The sequence below is a fragment of the Cydia amplana genome, chromosome 5 (assembly GCF_948474715.1).
Source record: "Cydia amplana chromosome 5, ilCydAmpl1.1, whole genome shotgun sequence".
Lineage (NCBI taxonomy): Eukaryota > Metazoa > Arthropoda > Insecta > Lepidoptera > Tortricidae > Cydia > Cydia amplana.
The window spans coordinates 6,148,902-6,169,689 of NC_086073.1; the positions used below are offsets into that span (position 1 = coordinate 6,148,902).

Sequence of the window (20,788 nt, forward strand, 5' to 3'; positions counted from 1 at the left end):
CTAGGCAACCGACACTTCATTTTCTTTGACAGGTGACCGGTGATCACGTGTAGCTTTCTATAGATAATGAAGTGTCAGATGCCTCGGCCCTTGGCCCGGGCCGTTCTAAATTTCTAACGTGACTCATCCTTAAAAAGTTCGGTAAGTTTTCACTATTTACTGCATATAAAATGTTAAAATAAATTTATACCAATTCGAATTGTTATTCGCGAGTGTCAAATGTTTACAATTGAAATAATCATGCAAGATGAAGAATTACTTTAATTAGGCATATAAATAATTATATAGACAATGTTTATAATGAGGACCGAAAGCCTCAGGAAATTGATCTCACTATAACAAAGTCACATGCACACAATATTACGCCAACGTTGTCGCATCTTATTTCTCGAATCCTTGGAAGTATTCCGTTTAGTTGCCTTTAGCCGACAGTATACTGATATTACTGACACATTTTGTCATCAAGTTCTTACACATGCTTGCAACATTACAGCTGAGCACTTGGGTGTTTTACGGGTACGAAAATACCTACTGCAAACACGTTCGAAGTACCAGGCGGTCATGCGCTTTCGTCACCTCAACAGAGCTGCAAATTGGATTATACCCGCAAACGCTTCCACCGAAATCTAGTGTATGCCATACAGGAAATCTAGTGTATGCCATACAGGTAATCTAGTTGGTGTAGCTTGGTGATTTCGTAGTCATCACGTCATCAGGTTTCTTTCGAAATGTGGACCTAGCCCTGGGTTATGCCTGGAAGCGTTTGGCGCGGTCTGGCCGCAGCAACGCGTAGTGCCGCCGCACGCGGCCGAGCAGTGCCGCGCGCAGCCGCTCGTCCGCGAACAGGTAGCACAGCACGGGGATGCTGGTCGCCGCCTAGCATAGAAATAATGCTGATTATCAACAGATAGTAAGAAAATTATTACAATATTATTGACCACGGCTACTCTGGCATACAGCGACACTTGATTTAACTTGAGGTTTTGGAAAAAATAGGTAAGTAGGTAGATAATTTACCTGAGAAGATAAGATAGGATATAACATGAATGTCTCTAAATTCCTATCATAAAATATTTTTGGGTGATACAAGCTTATATACTATGAGTACGTTAATCTGGCCACCCCGATGATCAGCAGATGCCTAAATGACTGTAAATGGAATAAGATACGTAGTGTTATATTTTTAATTCTCTTTGAATGAGGTGTGCCAATGTTAGTAGAATGTGTCTCCGGTCTCAAGGCATAATTAACACCTAGCCAGAACCACGCCGTGGATTCACAGAACTGGCGTGGAAGTGTTGAGGACCTTAACTACAGGTAACAACAATTAATTACTTACCTCTGATGCAATGGGCGCTATAAGCGCCAATGTTGCTGGCACGTGGCTTTGGTAGCTCAGGACCAGAGCTGGGAACCACTGGTACCCGGCCAGGACTGCGCTGGGGATCCATAGCGCCAGCGTGGAGATTGTGAGGACGTGGACACTCTGAGAACACATCATACACGGCGTTACACGCAGGTACCTCGTTGACTAATTTTGGACCAGTATCTATCAGACTTGCCAGAGTTTGAATTGTTAATTCATATTTATTGTAGGTTATTTTATGATCTTAACGAGTTCTACAATTCTACATGTAGGTAGGTATATTAAATATAGGTTGGTTGGAGAAATAACTTTTGCCATGTTTTCACGCACTATATTTAGAAGAAAGAAATATTGACGACCGTCATAAGTTTGTTGGTTAATAATAAGATATTGTATAATTATTCTTGTATATCGAAGTTCATTGAACTTAAATCAAACTTATCAACTTTAACAAATTGTTTATTACCTTCGTTAACCTTTTCTGTTCTTTTTGTTGTTCACTTCTGTAATAAATAGTTTCTAGCCGGACAGCTTTACCCGTGTAATAGAAACTGAAAAATTTAAAATTCCTATATAAAAACCAATATGAAAATAGTCAATTGTACTTTTGTTCCAACACCAGTCTAACCAAAAAATACTTATAGCTGTGTCTACATTACTGTTTGTGTTTGGCGCACCTGCCCTCAAGAGAGTCAGAAGAACGATCTAAAACTATTTAACCAGCGGCGTGTCGCGAATATTTCAACAAAAGCTTGAATCACAGGTCTTACATAGCAATGACTGGTATCACTCCACAAAGGATAACGTAGGGCACTGTGTACCCTATATGCTTTGCACCAGAGGTCCCCGAGGGCCAGAAGAAAGTGCACACGGTCCCGGTCGGGTCGCAGGAGTACAGCCCGTAGCCGAACAGTGGCGGCGTCGCGAACACAGCGCCATTCATGAAACATACACCCACGAGGATATAGTATAATCGTAGTTGCAGAATCCTCTCTGAAAAATGACACAACGTACGTTACGTAAGAACTCATATGTATGCATTTTTATTTATACATATGTATGTGGCTAACAGTACGACATAACCAACCAAACTTCATCAATCAGATTTTTTTCAATCACCAAGTCATCAATTATTCACGAACAATAGACCCCTTTGACTCCTATCCTATCTTTGATATCCAATTTAGAAAACATACACATGCCAAACTAATTAGAGGAAATTATTGGAGATTGAAAAGACAAATTAATTAATTCAACTGCAGATAACAATTAGGTACTATCAATCTAATAGATAGTCTCAAATGATTCATATTTTTTTGTAGATCTTAGACAAGATTTGCGTATCTGCCAACTCAATAAGCTAAATTAATCAAAGTATGACATTCACCAATATCACCGAGTGGCGCGGAAGCGTGACGAGTGTTACTCGCGTACTCGCAGTTGGCCCCTAGCATTTTTTCGTCTTAATATTTATAAATCTCTGACAACCGATCCGAGCCAACTCGGTTGGTAATCTTCATACTTAAAGTAAAGATATTAAAATATTAGTAGTGACCTATGTGTAGATATTTACCACGTCTGTAGAACTTTGCTAGAAGGTATCGCTCTAGAATAATTACAAGTAATGCAGTCATTTGAAAGACACCGTAAAATTGATTTAAAAATGCAAAGAATTGACAGCACGCTGATCCGAATAACCATCTGAAACAAAAGGAAAAGGCTACAGGTAAAAACAATGTCAGTGGGTAGTTTTGCTTGACACAGGATAGGTATTTAAGTATGTGAATAGTTTTGGTATAAGTGTACTTTGTCAAATAAAACCATATAATATTATGTGTCTAATCGAAGATATTGCCTATAAATTGTATTACTGAGATCTCAATTAGACATGATATTTCGCAACATACCTACTATTAGCATAACATAAGACCAATTTTGTGAAAATTACTGATAAGTGATAAAACTAATATCCAAGTATTACACAGACACGTTTACGTTTAGATACACAGTAGGTGCCTACTATTTTATTGATTTTATATTTACTTATTTAGGTATAATAGAAAATAATAAAAGTCTGTATAATTTCTTATTCATGTATAGGTGTACATGAATAAGAAATTGAATAATAATTAGTATTTTTTTTACCGTTTTGTTACCGCTGAGGCCCCCGCGAAAGGAAATCCGAGCAAATTCCTGCCGAGCGACGCTGAGCAAAGATTTAGCACTAGAATATAACTTCTGAAGGTTAATAGGTGACTGTGGATGAAGGTGATGAAAAGCCAGCCGTTCAGCAGCACCCCGACCACTCCTGTAGATATAGATTTTTTTATTATAATATTGGCTGAAAGTCCCTTTCCACGCTTTTACATTAAGACTCGCACAAACCTTGCCGCCGCCGTACATTTGGTGTTACGCTCTCATTTTAAAACTACATTCTGAAACCGAAGCGAATAGAAGTTGTACATACTTACAAAGTTTCTACTCGCTCTATTTTCTTTGTATAACAAATAAATATTAGCAATTTTTCAAAATACAGCTCATAATGCCTTAATTTGAAATAGCGCTATATTGCCTAAGTTACACTTTACATGTAGGTAGGTAGTAGGTACACAACACAGAGTTAGAGGTTAACAAAGCTTATAAAAAGTATCATTAGGTACTTACCGAAGACAAAGAGACAACTCCCTAATAAAGTTTTATAGGAACTATCAAAATAATACCATGGACAGTCATCTTCCTGATAATCGTAAAAGTTTTGCATCATGCTGCAGTTTACAATATTGCACTGGCACCAAGGTAAAGGTACACCGGTGTGTACAGCGCTAGGGTCCCGGGGACGTCCACATAGCGCGAGTGGGCACAGACACTGGGCAGGTTGACGAACCAGGGCTGGGGGACAATGGGCCAGGATCGGATGACAGCATTGTGCGTGACATCGAGAGCATGAACGTGTGCTCTCTTGGCAGACTGCAGCAAGACGTACGAGATATGTGCGAGAAATTTTCTTACTAATTTACTTAACTCTTTTCTAACGATTTCGACGTATTAAGATATTTCAATTAAACCTAAACAAGATTATTGAAGCACTCACCTCATATTGTCATTCAATTCTTTAATTGGTACCTACTGAATACTCTGGAATTATAAAATGTATTAAGATAAAAAGTAAGAGTCAAAGGAAACTAAACTAATAAATAATAAATCATAAAAAGTTCCGCATGTTCGCCTATCCAGCACAACTTTTTTCAGTGTGTAGGTATATTTTTGGCGTAACGCTTAACCAATCAGTTCCTCTGGGAGATTATTTTTGTATGAGAACTGACCTGAGCTGCGGTTTTACTTACTTCTGGTGTTTATAAATAACCACGTACCGATCTCTTCTAGTACACATTCCTATATTTTCGGCTAGTTTTTTCCAGATGTCGCGGAATAGTCTTTCACACTTGCGCCGCGGCGCGCTCAGGTAACCAGCCGATTCACGAATTTATCGAATAGCGGTCTGGTCGGTACTGGTCGGTCTAATTGATTCATATTAAAATCTATTGTTATATTTCTTACTTGGCAAACTTTGTGACGGGAGGCTTGCTGGTATCTGTACACATGTCACGCAGCAGTTGGTGAAGTCAGTAGGGATTAATTGATAGAGGAAATTAATATTGCATTGGTTTTTTGGCAGTGATGATAATGATTTGATTACTGGACACTTAATGTTATAAAACTGGTGGATGTTTATTCGCATTGAACGCGCAGTGCAGTGATGACATCGAGCGAGGCGAGTCACGGCAGGATGTTGCCATTGGATCAATTGTCGCAAATGGTAAAGGAACACTTAGGACTCTACAGCTCCGTCGACGGAGTTCTACATTCCAGCAAATGGGAAATCGGCGAATCGTCAGTTGGAGGCCGCGGGCTTATCGCAACAGAAGACATATTACCGGGGGAAGTACTCTTCGTGGATCACCCTCTCATCAGCGGGCCCCGGGCTGCGTCTATAGAACAAGGCGGATGTACAGTATGTTACAAAAATGACACAGAGAATGTGATTAAATGTTTAAAATGCGGATTATTGTTGTGTTCCGAACAGTGTCAAAATAGTGACATGCATTTTACTGACTGCAATATTATCTCACGCTGGGAGAAAAAAGTGCCTGTTGAAGAATTCAGTGATAAGACTGTGTCACGCGCGCTCACTGCCATACGTGTGTTATTGCTTAACGAGGATCAAAAACAATTACTATCCGCCCTCCAAGCTCACATGTCACCGCAACACGGGACTGAGATTAGAGACCTAAAGCAATACTATGAAATACCAGAATCCGAAGAAGATCTAATGAGACTTTCGTGTTGCGTACTCGATGCAAACGCGTATCAAATTGCAATCGCATACGGAAAGAAAGAAATGAGCAGAAGAGGGCTATATCCTGTTGCTAGTTTGATGAATCATAACTGTGTACCAAACACTAGGCACAGTTACAACTGCGATGCTCAAATGACAGTCAAAGCAATTAAGCATATACGAGCGGGATGCGAGATATTTACGTGTTACTCTGGATTTTTATGGGGGACGCCTTCCCGACAAACTCAACTGTATAAAACCAAACATTTCCTATGCAAATGTGACCGTTGTGCGGACCCCACTGAGAGAGGAACTCTCCTAGCTGCTCTCAAGTGCTTTGTGACCGAATGTCCTGGTAGTATATTACCTATTCAGCCGTTGAATATGGCCAGCGCGTGGCAGTGCCTTGAATGTGGGTTGAGAGTACCTAGGAAGAATGTCGGAGCCGTGCAGAGTGCTATCGGCAGCTTGCTCGGGTCAATAGACTTCGGAGACGTGAACCATTTGGAGAACTATCTCGCTAACCGGATCACTAAATACATTCCAAAAACGAACCAAGTGGTAGTCGATCTACAGTGCCGGATTATTTGGGAGTTGGGAGAAGTTGAAGGACTCCGTTATCATGGTAAGAGCTATGAGTATATTATAACTATAGGTAAATAAGAAATAACATATGACCTAATTAGTACAGTATAAGTAATAGTAGTGCTAATTTATATTTTTGATTTTAATCTGTAATATTTACGCTTTACTTTTTTTTTACTAAAATCGGTAAGAAATGGCGTAGGTATAAGTTTAAGGCTATTGAACCGTTGTTAACTTCGAGTTACGATATTACATATTAGTTAGTGTTCTGGATATTTCTGGTAGGTACTCACCGCAAGGCGTAACTATGGCTAAACTTAGTATACCTACTCATTTAAAAAATATCTAGAAGTAGATATGTAGCATCAATTCAGTATTGCCCCAGCTAACTATATTCTTCACACGATTGTTCAGAGTCAGTTTATTAATGGCAACGAGGCCGCGAAGATACGGTAATCATTTATTTAAGAATTCATTCATAAAAAACGAAGTAAAACGTATTAAGAGTCACACGAACCTTGCCGCCGCCATACAATCGAATTTGACGCTCTCATTTTAAAACGACATTCTAAAATAACATGAACTTTGACATAAATATTCTAGTGACATATATATACAAGGTATAACAAAAATAGTGTGAATACATTTAAGAGTATAAAGCACCGTGTTCTGCTTAGGAAAATAAATACGGTCGAATTGATAACGTCCTCCTTTTTTTGAAGTAAGTCAATTAAAACCGCGTCAAAATCGGTTCAGCCAAACGCGAGATAATCGCGAACAAATATACATACATACATACATACGGGTCAAACTGAGAACCTCCTTTTTAGGGTTCCGTAGCCAAATGGCAAAAAAACGGAACCCTTATAGATTCGTCATGTCTGTCTGTCTGTCTGTCCGTCTGTCCGTCTGTCCGTCTGTCCGTCTGTCTGTCCGTCCGTATGTCACAGCCACTTTTCTCCGAAACTATAAGAACTATACTGTTGAAACTTGGTAAGTAGATGTATTCTGTGAACCGCATTAAGATTTTCACACAAAAATAGAAAAAAAACGATCCTAAACAGTTTTGGGCCTTCGTAAAATCTAAACGCAATAGTCTTAATAAATCTAAACGCAAAAGTCTAAATAATCGCAACTACCCAAAATATGTCACTTACCAGGGTATCAAACACACGACCCCCACGGGAATCACTTCAGCGTTCAATGACTTTTTCCATAGTGTCTTCATTCCACCGGCTTCGGAGTATCCCACACTCACTTTGCCTCCACCTCAATCAGGCGCCTCCAACCACACCGCCAGCTTAAGACTAACCATAGAAGAGATAAATCTAGTCTTAAAACATCTAAATACTAAAAAAGGCGCGGGAAGCGACAATATTCCCTCATTATTCGTAGCACGCTGCCACGCTTCCCTAGCTGTTCCTCTCTTTATTATATTCAATAGATCATTATCTGAAGGTACTTTCCCGCAGATATGGAAACAAGCGCACATAGTACCGGTACATAAGAAAAACTCTAAACTTAACGTAGAAAATTACAGACCGATATCTATATTAAATGTATTTAGTAAAATATTCGAAAAGCTTGTCTATAACACTTTCTATTCCACGTTGGTGACTAGCATTCCAATCGAACAACATGGCTTCCTTAAACACAGATCAACAGTGTCCAACCTAGCCATATTTACTGACTTCTTATTAAACAAGATGGAGACGAGTGGTCAGGTAGACGTGATCTACACTGATTTTGAAAAAGCATTTGATCGTGTAGATCACGCTATTCTTCTGCGCAAGTTGGAACACCTGGGAATTCAAGGAGATTTGCTACGGTGGATAGAATCGTACCTGTCCAATCGTTCTCAAGCGGTTGTAGTAGGTGGGCATCGATCAGATTTTGTTGATATTTCATCCGGAGTACCACAAGGGTCCCATTTGGGTCCCCTTTTGTATAACACCTATTTGTATGATATTTACACATGCTTCCAATATTCCAAATTCTTAATGTATGCGGACGATACCAAAATATTCCTAGACACTCGTACTCTTTCGCAGTGCCATAATCTCCAGACCGACTTAGATCGCTTATCAGATTACTACATAGTCAATAGAATAAAGGTCAATGTAAAGAAGTGTCAGCTTGTATCTTTCACTCGCAAGCGCGTTTGCTTATCGTTCCCGTACGTTATACAAGGATGTCCCATTGAAAGAACAGAGTCTATTCGTGATCTGGGAGTCAACTTGGACAGTAAGCTCACTATGAGAGAACATATAGATATTATAGTAAATAAAGCATTTAGGTGCCTTGGCTTTGTCTTCAGAGTATGCCGCCCTATGACTGATCTGTCCTGTATTAAAACTGTGTACTACGCGTATGTGCGCAGTATACTTGATTATGCTAGCACTGTGTGGACTCCGCATTATATACCCCACATACACCGGATCGAGCACATACAAGAAAAATTTACAAAGTTTTTAAATTATCGCTTGAGAAAAATTCCTGAAACGTATGAGGATAGATGCAAATTTCATAACATTATCCCACTTAGCAATCGGCGAACTGTAGCAGACATGATGTTCCTCCACGATATTCTCAGCGGGCATCTAGACTGCGTTGGATTGCTGTCACAGTTAGGGCTCCGCGCTCCCTCCCGCCGTACTCGTCACACCACACTATTCCATATTCCCTGTCATCGTACCAATTATGGCCAAAATTCTATCCTGAGTAGAATCGCACGTACCTATAATAAATCGTTCCAAAACATTGACCCTTTCTTCTCCTCCAGACGTGTTTTCAAATCACAAATTGCAAAGCAACTCACAGACAGTAGTCGCACAGACACACCCACTTACACACATACACCCACACACACACCCACACACACACACACCCACACACAAACACACTAAATTCCAATAAATGCATACAAACTAATAGATCCGCTCATTTATGTAGGTACTGCATGTATTTTATTGTACAATTTTTTTTTATATTGTTTTCGCAACTATATCTACATATTTCGGAAAATTTTCCAGTTTACAGTTACTATTATTACATTTTTCTCTCTTTCTTTGTATTTCAAAGATTTACAATTTAATTTATAGTTACAATTCTTGTGCAGCACAAGTCACAAGTCTACCCACAGATGATTTTTTATTATGTATAAATTCCAGGAAGTTCTGTTATTGGCTATGCTATAAGTTCTCATGTTTTTTATGAATTATTTGATGTAAACGCTGTTGAACTTCTCAATAAAAAAAATAAAAAAAAATAAAAAAATAAAAACAATAAATTTTTGGGGTTCCCCATACTTCGAACTGAAACTCAAAAATTTTTTTTTCATCAAACCCATACGTGTGGGGTATCTATGGATAGGTCTTCAAAAATGATATTGAGGTTTCTAATATCATTTTTTTCTAAACTGAATAGTTTGCGCGAGAGACACTTCCAAAGTGGTAAAATGTGTGTCCCCCCCCCCTGTAACTTCTAAAATAAGAGAATGATAAAACTAAAAAAAATATATGATGTACATTACCATGTAAACTTCCACCGAAAATTGGTTTGAACGAGATCTAGTAAGTAGTTTTTTTTTATACGTCTTAAATCGCCTAAATACGGAACCCTTCATGGGCGAGTGCGACTCGCACTTGACCGCTTTTTTTTTAAAGGCGGTTAAAAAGGAGAACATATTTTTTTTTGACGCGAAAATTATTTGGCCTTTGTATAAAGGCCTGGCCGATTTTTACGACCTGCCCCTAGGCATAAAATATTCCCACTATTTTTGTTACACCTTGTACTCGTATATCTACGTCTGGCATCTACTAGTTTTCGTTGCTAGAAATTGTAATACAAAGAAATTAGAGCAAGTAGAAGTTTTACATTTTTTCTGTTTAAATTTTTATACCATATTTTGTCACTTAAAGGTAAAGATTTATGGACTACATCTGTATGCCCTAGGCAGTACAAATCAACAAGTGAAGAGGTTATTTTTGTATAGTCTACGTCGAACAATGACGAAAGGTCACACGTCATTCATTCATACAGCTATATTACCTACGTCATATTTTCAACATAAGTGCAGGTGCATATTAGTAGGTATGATCGTACAGTATTTCTTTAATTTATTATTTATTTATTTTTAAAACCCATTTAATGTCTTAATAACGTTTAAAATAATTATCATATACGTATTTATTAACGCTAAAAAGGCACGATAAATAAACTAAATCATTAGAATTAAAAGTAAACTACTTATGCAAATCTGAAAATAAAATTATTAAAAAAAATGCTCGCCAGGTCACCTTCATGCACACCTTCATGTGCTATGGTGCCCAGGAGGCTGGCAGCGTTACCTGTTTGGAAGGCCAGGCTTATCCTCTGGCCGAGGTAGCCTTATTTCTTTTTAAAAACAGAAGACAAGCTAGGTATTTTTAGAAATTTTCGTGAACTAATTGTATTCGTAAATAACAGCTTACAGTGGCACCTCTGAACTAAAACCTCATGCCAAAAATATATTAAGTAAAACTACTTACCTGTTAATTAGATTTCAGTAAATACCCTGAACTATGTGAAATGCTAACTAAGCTTTGTTCTATTTTTATTTACCTATTTAATATCGGCTAAGAGACCACGCAAAAAGTTAAATGGAATTCTAGTAAACTCGTCTTTAGAGCGGAAATCATAAACCTACAATTCCCAAGTAAACAGATCTTGTCAATGCTAAAACATAAAAGTCAACTAGGTATGAGCGCTGTTGTCGCATACTGCCCTGTATTTCAACTAGAGATGCCACGAATATTCGGCAACTATTCGGCATTCGGCCTATTCAGCCACTTTGCCAAATATTCGGTAATCGGCCGAATGTTGCCTACTATTCGGCCGAATACTGAATATCTGTTGCACATACTTAAAAAGAAAAATTGCACAATAAAAATAACCAAAAACTATTTAGGTATATTTAGAATGTGTTCTTGGAAAGTTGTTAAATACGAAGACCCTTTTTTGAGCATTTGTTGATTAAAAATCATTTTATTTTTATCATGAGTCTGTTTTGTTTGACTCTATTCATTAATGCTGTTCAACAAAAATATATCTTAGCTAACGTCATCTAACGTTGAGCTTTGTTAGCGATCAGTTTTCATAATAATTGTGACTCAAAATGTTCGCATGTCATGCCGAATATTCGGTATTCGGCCGAGAGAGGGGCCGAATATTAGGTATTCGGTATTCGGCCAAAACCACTGTTCGGGGCATCTCTAATTTCAACAATGCATGGTCGCAACGTAAATACATACATTTAATACATTTAAAGAATGCTTTTAGCTTCCACGTGTCGAAAACATAATTTCGGTATACGAATTATGTTTATCGACACACATATTACGTCAGATTCGACACGAACCCATGAATCAGATTTGAAATATACTCTTGTCGCTATTTTCATATCAGGTCATGGTACAGTGATATCGCTGGACGGCGGCGTCAGTCAGCCGCGGGTTGCGCTCCCTGGACCCCACATCTCGCAGTCCTGTGCCGGTGCCTCACCATGGCACGTTTGTCCAACATAGAAGTACTTAAAGAACATCTCGCAACATACACAACAAACGCCACGTGTCTTTCCTGGGATGTCAAGCGCTCAAACCTTGGTGGCAGAGGGTTATTTGCAACAAAATTTATTGAAAAAGGAAGCTTAATTTTCACCAACAAACCTCTAGTCATTGGACCGCGGGCAGATCAGAATGCAGACACGTTTTGTACAAACTGTTTTCAAATAAATAAAACTTGTGTTTTATGTGAAAAGTGTTATTTAATGGTGTGCTCCGAAGACTGTAAAAATTCACGTCATGCCCAAAAGTGTGACTTTATTTCTACTACTTGGAAACTGGATGAAGAATTTGATAATAAGGCTCGATTTATGGCTGGAATCCTTATATATTTAGATTGTTTATTTCTATCAAAGCAGCAGGTCGAAATGCTATGTCGGCTACAGAAAAGCGACTCGAGCAGCGTAGACTGGTCTGAACTTCAAACGTTAGTACCAGAAAACACTATTCCTGAAGAACAAATCAAGTTCATTACGATGTGTTCAGAAATATTAAAAATTAATTCATTTAGAATATCTAATCACAGCCAGAAAAATATGGTGCCTTTGCGCGGCCTATATCCAATATCCGCATTCTTGAATCACAGTTGCATTCCAAACACGAGAAACGAATTCGGTGATGATTATACAATGGCGGTTTACGCGAGTAAAGACATCGAGGTTGGGGAAGAAATCGTCAGCAGTTACACTGGGCTGCTTTGGTGTACGCCCGCCAGACGGATTCAATTGTATAAAACGAAAAGATTCTGGTGTAAATGCCACAGGTGCTCTGACTCCTCTGAAATGGGAACTAGGCTGTCAGCGTTGCGATGCTTGGACAAGGAGTGCGTCGGAATTCTCTTACCGGTAACGCCTTTGGACCCCCGGTGCGAGTGGCAGTGTGACAACTGCGAAGCCCTGGAGCCCCCTGCCCGTGTGAACATGGTGCAGGGAGTCCTCGGGAGCCTAGTAGCCACGCTGAACCTGGATAATCAATTCCAGCTAGAAACTTTCGTGCTAGAAAGACTAGCTGCTTTAATCCCTTACTCCAACCACATTTTTGTTGATTTGCGACTGAGACTTGCACTGAAGCTTGGATTTGCTGACGATATGAAATTATTCGGTATTGTGATATCGTAATATTTTAATACTAACAAATACTTATCCGAGTTTTTCATGTTTTACCTTAAATCTATTAAGTAGGAATGTAACTTATTTTAATTATGGTCAGCATGTTTAACTGCGTTATGTTTAATTTACTTACTTACGCGTAGTATAGAGCGGTAAATGTACGAGTCTATCTGATATAAATGCACGTATCTGACTGACTTACTGACATATCAACGCAGAGCCGAAACTGCAAAAGCTAGAAAGCTGAAAGCTCACCATTTATAATAAGACAATACTCAAGACATACGAAGCGATTTTGAAAAATTCAACCCCTAAGAGGGTTAAAAAGGGGATGAATGTTTGTATGGGGTTCAAGTTTCATTTTAAGCTAGGAATTTGAAACTTCGCAAAAAGATATTTTTTTTATATATACAAGAAAACCAATTTCAGCGTTTTTGAAAACTCATTCCCTAAGGTGGAGAAAAAGAGGTTGGAAGTTTGTATGGATATTTATGAAACATTTTTTTGTGCGCGGTACTTGAAACTTTGTAGAAAGGCATAATATTAGAATACAAGACAAGTAATTTTTGCGTTTTTAAAAATAGCGAACAGGGTTAAAAAGGGGTTGAATGTTTGAATCCATTACAAATATGTACTTTAATCTTCTTAGAAAGGCATAATACCTATAAGATAACAAAAAAAATATTTTACATTATTAAAAAATCCAAAAGGTTTAAATATTTGGTATTAAAGGTTAAAAGGGAGTTGAAAGTTTGTAACGGGAATGATTTGAGTAGGGAGTTGAAATTAGTAGGAAGAGAGAATATTAGAAAAAAAAAACAAAAAATAATTTTAGTACATTTGAAAATTTTGTCCTTAATAGGTTTAAAAAGGGGTTGAAAGTGTGTTTTGGGAAATTAAACCACGCGGACGAAGTCATGGCCAACAGCTAATGTAAATTAAAGTTGTAACCTAACCCTCGATTTCCGTCGATATTTTTGAGTGTCCCTTTCTGTCATTGGTCGCCGTATTATTTTTAAACGCTTTGTTAACACCACCGTTAAAAATAAACAAGAATCTCGTGAGGCAAAAGGGAACTTAGTTAAGAGTTATGGATAACAATATTTGTAAAGTTTTACGCAGAAATCTGATTTTTCCGTAAAGCTTTACAAATATTCCACATCATTTTATGAACTAAGGGAACCTTAAGTAGGCATATGATTGTAATATAGGTATAGCTGGAATGATTTGGTGTTAAATTCCTTAAGTCACTTCCACTTTAACTGAGCTAAAGCACTTAGAGAGCAATGTGCTCAATTTGTACATGTATAAGAGCAAGTGCATACATACTTGCTCTTATTTACACGCGAACTATTCGGAATTATTTCGGTTGGGAGTATGTGGGTCAGTCAACGTGTTTTTGCTGTTGTTCTATCTCGTGAGTCAATGGCTAGCAGTTAGAAACATTGTTATGGTTAGAAACAATTTTGTCACATACTTCTTACACGATTAGTAGATCGCATATAGAGACATTCTTTTAAAATTACCAAAAAAATTAAATTAAATTCCAATTTCCATATAGGAACCTCATTAATGACTATTTTAAAGTGTGTGCCAGAAGACGTAACCATGTGGCAACCAGATGCACAGAAAAATATGAATAGGTAAGGTATTAGGTACCTACATTGTTCGGTGTAGGCAGTAATCAACATACTTACTGCTGTAGCTAGTCGCCTAATATGAATGCTGATTAATTGCTTTCTAGTAGGTATGATGATGAGATGATGCCTTATGAATTTGTCTAGCTTAGCTAGAGAGCAATTATTTCCACTTTGGGCTTTAACACTCGTATCCCTCACTACGCTCAGATTCAATGTACGCCCACGCCGTATGTCATTTTGCTCCCTTGTGACACAATCTACTATTGTTTTTCAATAGGCTGCTTTGCATGTTGTACCTATATTTACCTACTCGTATCACATGGCTATAATGGGTTGTGGTGTGTAGATAGGTATTATATTCGCCGGTATTTTGCGGTTTGTATCGAGTCAAGGATTAAGTAGTTAACAACTTTGATTGCCAATGTTCGGTTGTAGCTAGGTAGAGGTATATAGGTATATGTTTATGTAGGTATGTATATTCTTAGTAGGGTGACAAGTGAGTCGCTATCACTATAATTTGGTAGTTATTTTGTACATAAGCAGGATTTAAAAAACTTTAGCGTATTTTCTGCTTCTGATGTAAACCTTTGACCCCACTCTTCACTCACTTTTGAACATCGTTACCCCGATTACTTATAGGATTTTCCTACAGTGAAAGGAAAACCTTGATTAAATAGACTAGGTATTCATGCACCGGTGGGAAGTCAGTTGGGTAATTGAATTGTAAATTTTCAAAACTTTTGTTTTCAACATGGCAGTGACCAAGATTTTTCAGTAAAAAGAAATCCCATAAAAAACATTACATGTAAAAAAGTGCAAGTCTCGCAACGCTTCTACTACAAAAAAGTTTTGAGATGTAATGTGAAACCAAGTCGGTTATTTTAATCAGTGCCAGGGGGTGTTAAAACCGTATCAATAAGATATCTTTAATTTGTAATACGTATAATGACTTGGCCATCGCACGGCTGCATAATGACATAAGGATCATCGCCACCTATTAAAAATAAAATAATTCTAATTAAACATAACGCTAGCGCTAATTGCAGTTTTAGCGTTACACATATTTACGAGTACCTACGGTACGAGTAAAGCATTATGTGCGATTGCCAAGTCATTATATGTATTACAAATTAAATATATCTTATTGATACGGTTTTAACACCCCCTGGCACTGATTAAAAAAACCGACTTGGTTTCACATTACATCTCAAAACTTTTTTGTAGTAGAAGCGTTGCGAGACTTGCATCTTTTTACATGTAATGTTTTTTATGGGATCTCATCTCTTTTTGTAGACAGTCCTTCTTTTCAGGTACTCATACCCATAGTATGTATACACATATCATAACTAAACACATCTTTATTCATACTCACATCGTACATCGTAGTGTACCTTTACTTTACCTACTATTTGTAGGAGCTGCAACAGTAACTTTGTAATAGCATATATTTATATGGGATTACAAACTTACTTATGCAGTTCTTAGATCTTTAAAACGTGACTGATATTGCAATATTTTTAGGTTTTCTATGGCTTGATAAGCTGAAAACTACTTATGTTTAAAATTTGAAGCTTGTGGGTATGCTAGAAGTGCCTTAGAATTATGATGATCGTAGTCGTCTCGATCGTGTCGAAACTAAGGAACTTTGACGTACAATAATTCTTAAACTGCAAGTTCCGATTTAATGTTTTTGAGAATATATCTAAAACATGTTAAGCCCTATATGTCACTGAAAATTCAGGGTTCTAGCTTCAGCCAGTACAAAATTACAGGACGTCGAAAATGGCCTGAATCGCTTCGAGAAAAGGATGGTACGGCCGTGCCTCTTTGTTTTGCTCGACTTGGCGGGGGCACTGCCGTGCCCCCAGACTTAGCTAGATGGGTGCTTCGTCTCCATAAGCGTCATACGTAATATAAATATTATCGAAATCTTGATCGATTGAGCCGTTTTCGAGAAGCGATTTACTTTGTTTATATACAAATATTGCTCGTGTAGATAGCAGTAGTATAAGTGCGAGTTGCAAGCGTGCTAGTTAAAACAATAGGCGAGCAGCGTGCGTCATGACCAACGATCACATTGCTACATTTGGATGCGCCACAACGATGCACATGTAGGCCACGCCAGCCCACTGCCCCGGCGACTACTGCGTAACCACTCATTATCATGTTAAAATACATTTAACAACTATTTATGTGTTACATAAACTTGTCGAGAACAGACGTACCCGCCCCTCAAATCAAAGCGACATTGATAGTCCGAATTATATTCCAAGTACATGAAATAACTGCGCCATTCCGTGGTCTTCAAACGCATTTTGACGGCTTGTATTAATTTTAGTTAGTGTTACAGCACGCGTTCAGAATAGCGTGTCACGGTATGCAGTCGTACTACGCAACAAGTCAATAAAATCAGGGGCGATATTATCGCGAGGGGCAGTTGTACGATTAACCGCCTTTGACATGGGCGCCGCCGCGAGGAACGCCCGGCCGCACGTCATCAGCAGGTGGATTGGTCTACCTGTGCCGTTAGTACTACCAGCCATAATAATCCCTGCACTGTACTTTGTTCGTCATTTTTGGCGTCTGTAATGATTTACGTACGTGAGTGATGTGTTAGTGACGAGACGATACGTTTCTGAGATATGAGGTAGTGTCTATCCGCAATTGACGTAGTAAATAATGCCGTCATTCGTCAGGCACCGTCAAATTTGTTGTCATCCGTCGGATTGATAAGGGCACGCTGTGATTTACGCAGTCGGAAATATCAAGCAATGTACGTTGTGTCACTGTGTGTCCATATTTAAAATAGGTACAACCGACAATTTGTTATTGGTGTTCAATTAGTCTATGCTATATGTACGGGTCATTGTGTGCAAACCTAAGTGCCGGTTTGGCAATCTGCCGTCAAAGTCTGCTGATTTACATTTTTTCAATAGCCATGCAACTATTTGTATTGTAGCGAGCCAAGATTGAATGAAGAATTGAATATCAATACGGGTCGCGCTACGAGTCTTGCGTACTCGCGATACCAAGATAGATTCTGGCAGAACTAATGTCCCAGCCACTAATTCTTTCTAAGAATCAAAAAGATAAAATGAACTGTATCTAAGGTCGTCTACTAGCTAAAGCTTTTAATAGTCGTCCCTCTCAAATACTCCTGTATATCCCTTAATTAGTAAACAATTTACAAAGTTACTAAATTCTTATTAGAAATTGTTTCACGTAATCACGTTACTACATTCAATCGTGAATATCCATAGTTATTTTAAATGCTGAAGATTTTTTTGCTGTATTCAAATGTTATATTTTGATATTTGTGATCTTGTGATGCATACTGTTGTCGATTTGTTTGTTAGCTTCTTGCGCTTCTTTATGCGCTAAATACTACTGATGCAGCTTATTTGAACGTAGGTATAGGTATATAGGTAATAATTATGTAGATACCTACAGCCTTTTATCATACGTAAAAGCTTACAAAATTGTACTTTGGTTTGGCTGAAAGCTTAAAGATTATTTAGATAATGTACTCAAAATGTAGGGCGTAGTACAAGTAGGTATTTGGGCGTGCTGGGCCCATAACCTGCGATATTAAACATTACTTATAGGTTTGAAATGTCTGATTATCTGTTCGCAAAAGGCTACGTTGAGGACTCAATTTAGTTTCTAACAATTAATTATGTGATCAGTAAATAATAAACTAGCTAGATAACATAGTCTCTAATAAAGTACTTATAACTAAAGTGACGAGTGATTTATGTTTGATCGAGCACAGCGCTATATTTGTAAATAGTTAATAACGATAACATAAAATGTAACAATACACCGTATACCTACTTTGCTGGGTCGACAAATATCTCAACCGGCAATTGCATTTGAGAGAAAAGGTGGTTTTTGGGTACCTACTTACTTAGCTAAATATTTAATGGCACCTTTCGTATAGTTTGTAGCTTTCTAATAGAGCCCGAAGGCTAATCCTATTGTCTATTGTTAAGTAAAACCGCTCGTGCCACGTGCCACAACCACCTGCATAAAAAATCGGTACTTCGGTTACTGAGTGCCGGCGAGTCGAACGCTACAGAACCAGTCTAAAATGTGTCATCGAGATGCGTAACAAAGGCGCGTTATCGGAGAGCGCACCTACACTGGTTTTTTGAGCGTTGGACTAGCCCGCGCTCAGGTGCCAAATAGAATAATTAGGACCCTTTTTTGCAGGTAAGTAGCACGTGCGGTTTTACTGAACAATAGACAATAGGATAAGCCTTCGGGCTCTACTAGAAAGCTACAAACTATACTAACCTACCTGCTGAGTAAACGCATGATTTTTTATTATCCCCATGCAGTAAAATTGCATGTCAGGTAAAACACCATCGATCAACTGGTATGATGTTTTAAAGGAAAACTCATTATTTTAGGCATATTTTAGGTAAGTGAATTATACAACATCGAGAACTGACGACGCATGATTTCCACAGAGCTGTCGGAATCCCGGCTGTCACTGAAGGAGACGCTGTGCCGCGGCACGCTGCGCACGGTGGCGGCGCTGGGCGCGGGCGACGCGCACCTCCGCGGCCTGCTGCTCTACCACCTGCACGCCGCGCTGGCCGAGCGCGCGCGCCGCTCCCCAGACCTGTTTGAGGCGAGTACCGTGTGGCGTGATCACCGCTGGGCGCTTAGAGCACAGTGTTCAGGCCACACTTTTGCAGAATGCGCGCGCCAATGAGGCAAGATAATGAGTGACTTATGCCACAAATGCCACAATGTATAACGATAACTACGCTCGACCATTCGACCAAAACCAGTCTAAACGGACCTACCATTTTTGTTCCCTAAGTACAGTCACGGACTTTAAGTTGAGTTGTTTAAGTTGAGTTGAGTTGGGCTTTGAGTTGAGTTGGGTTTACTTTACAGTGGACAATCAATACCCTTAGTATAGACAACCAAATTATCTTGCACCTTAGATGGATCAACAATTAAAGTCTGAAACCGTATTAGACTCGTGTTTTTCAACTAATTGTTTACTTTTCAGGAGTTGAAGCCAGAAATCGAAAGTACAATTGAGCAGGCCTACAGCATTTTGCAAGGCGACGTGTCCGCGCCGCCTGATCTCGAACTCCGGCGCCGCTACCTCGGCCCCGGCTGCGACAAACCCCAAGAAGAGCGGTTCTTTATCCTGGACGCTTAATGCTACGAGACGTACATAATCTAAAGCCAAAGTGGCCTAAAATAGAAGTATTTCCAAACACAGTTGACACCAAAGTCCTATTAATTAGCAATTTGAATCCTTTAGTAAACTGAACATTAATTCAGTCTTTCAACTGAGATTTATCAAAAGGAACTCAAACATATACCTTAGTCTTCATTGTGAGACGTGTTAATAAAATATGTTATTTTATATATTTTATTTTAGCTACTTAGTATTTAATATTCATTATATGTAGGTATAGCTGGTCAACCAAATCTTGTCAGTAAAAAAAGGCGCGAAATTCAAATTTTCTATGGGACGATATCCCTTCGCGCCAACATTTTTCAAATTTGCCGCCTCGTTCTACAGTCAAGATCTGGTTGACCAAGTATACCTACTCTATTATTTTGGAACCTAGTGAAATACCTACGAAATGCTTAAGCCCCCTCCACACTCTTGCGCGAATCGCGGCGCGAAGCCGGTGGAGTCGATTTCGCAGATCTGCGAACTTGACTCCACACTCGCGTTCGCGGCTTCGCGCACGTGTGTGGAGGGGGTTTAAACAATGTGGTAGGTAAATAAAGTAATAAACACAAAATTGTACGCCGTGTTTTACTTAAAGTATTTTTCAGCGCATCTCACTCTAATTACGCGTTTATTGGAGTAAAAGAGGAAGATCCCCGCAATTTGCGAATTTCGGTTTTCGCGGTAGACCCTCTGATATCGCTGGAGTAACTGATGAATCGCACTTGCGCGATCTCCAAACCGATATTTGCAAGCGAAGCTGTCTCATGTTCTTGCAAGCGAAACGTGAACCGTACTAATATGGATGATTAAAACAAAAACCTCAATCTTCTTGAGTACCTATCCAAAATCACATTCCTCCAATATTAAAACTAATATCTGAGTGAAACATATAAAAACTCGAAAATGCGCGTTTTCCCAGAGATAAAACCTAGCTAGATCGATT

General features: G+C 38.7%; 2 protein-coding genes across 4 annotated transcripts; one reads left to right on the forward strand and one right to left on the reverse strand.

Moving 5' to 3' along the window:
* Nucleotides 1-719: 719 nt before the first annotated feature.
* On the reverse strand, nt 720-4,337 carry LOC134648437 (visual pigment-like receptor peropsin). Of its 2 annotated transcripts, none has more exons than XM_063502958.1 (7): nt 4,087-4,337; nt 3,512-3,674; nt 2,940-3,067; nt 2,137-2,359; nt 1,833-1,917; nt 1,340-1,486; nt 720-876 (listed from the first exon to the last, which is right to left on the reverse strand). In XM_063502958.1, exons 1-7 carry the CDS (start codon nt 4,097-4,099, stop codon nt 748-750), a joined length of 888 nt encoding a protein of 295 aa, XP_063359028.1. In that variant the 5' UTR covers nt 4,100-4,337; the 3' UTR covers nt 720-747. The 2 variants fall into 2 exon arrangements, with proteins under 2 accessions (XP_063359028.1, XP_063359027.1); XM_063502957.1 differs by having other exon boundaries at nt 4,031-4,337.
* A 303-nt stretch (nt 4,338-4,640) lies between these two features.
* On the forward strand, nt 4,641-19,855 carry LOC134647854 (SET domain-containing protein SmydA-8-like). Of its 2 annotated transcripts, XM_063502187.1 has the most exons (4): nt 6,203-6,327; nt 11,733-12,988; nt 19,109-19,272; nt 19,663-19,855. In XM_063502187.1, exons 2-4 carry the CDS (start codon nt 11,830-11,832, stop codon nt 19,816-19,818), a joined length of 1,479 nt encoding a protein of 492 aa, XP_063358257.1. In that variant the 5' UTR covers nt 6,203-6,327; nt 11,733-11,829; the 3' UTR covers nt 19,819-19,855. The 2 variants fall into 2 exon arrangements, with proteins under 2 accessions (XP_063358256.1, XP_063358257.1); XM_063502186.1 differs by lacking the exon at nt 11,733-12,988 and having other exon boundaries at nt 4,641-6,327.
* The last annotated feature ends 933 nt before the right edge of the window (nt 19,856-20,788 follow it).

Excerpts from the sequence above, each read along its gene's own strand:
- LOC134648437 (XM_063502957.1), bottom strand. The coding sequence starts at position 4,130 with ATGATGCAAAACTTTTACGATTATCAGGAAGATGACTGTCCATGGTAT. Across the intron at positions 3,068-3,511 it reads GCCTCAGCGGTAACAAAACG|ATGGTTATTCGGATCAGCGT; the intron begins GTAAAAAAAATA and ends CTTTTGTTTCAG. Across the intron at positions 2,360-2,939 it reads AGCAAAGTTCTACAGACGTG|AGAGGATTCTGCAACTACGA; the intron begins GTAAATATCTAC and ends GTCATTTTTCAG.
- LOC134647854 (XM_063502186.1), top strand. The coding sequence starts at position 5,124 with ATGACATCGAGCGAGGCGAGTCACGGCAGGATGTTGCCATTGGATCAA. Across the intron at positions 6,328-19,108 it reads TGAAGGACTCCGTTATCATG|AGCTGTCGGAATCCCGGCTG; the intron begins GTAAGAGCTATG and ends TGATTTCCACAG. Across the intron at positions 19,273-19,662 it reads GCTCCCCAGACCTGTTTGAG|GAGTTGAAGCCAGAAATCGA; the intron begins GCGAGTACCGTG and ends TTTACTTTTCAG.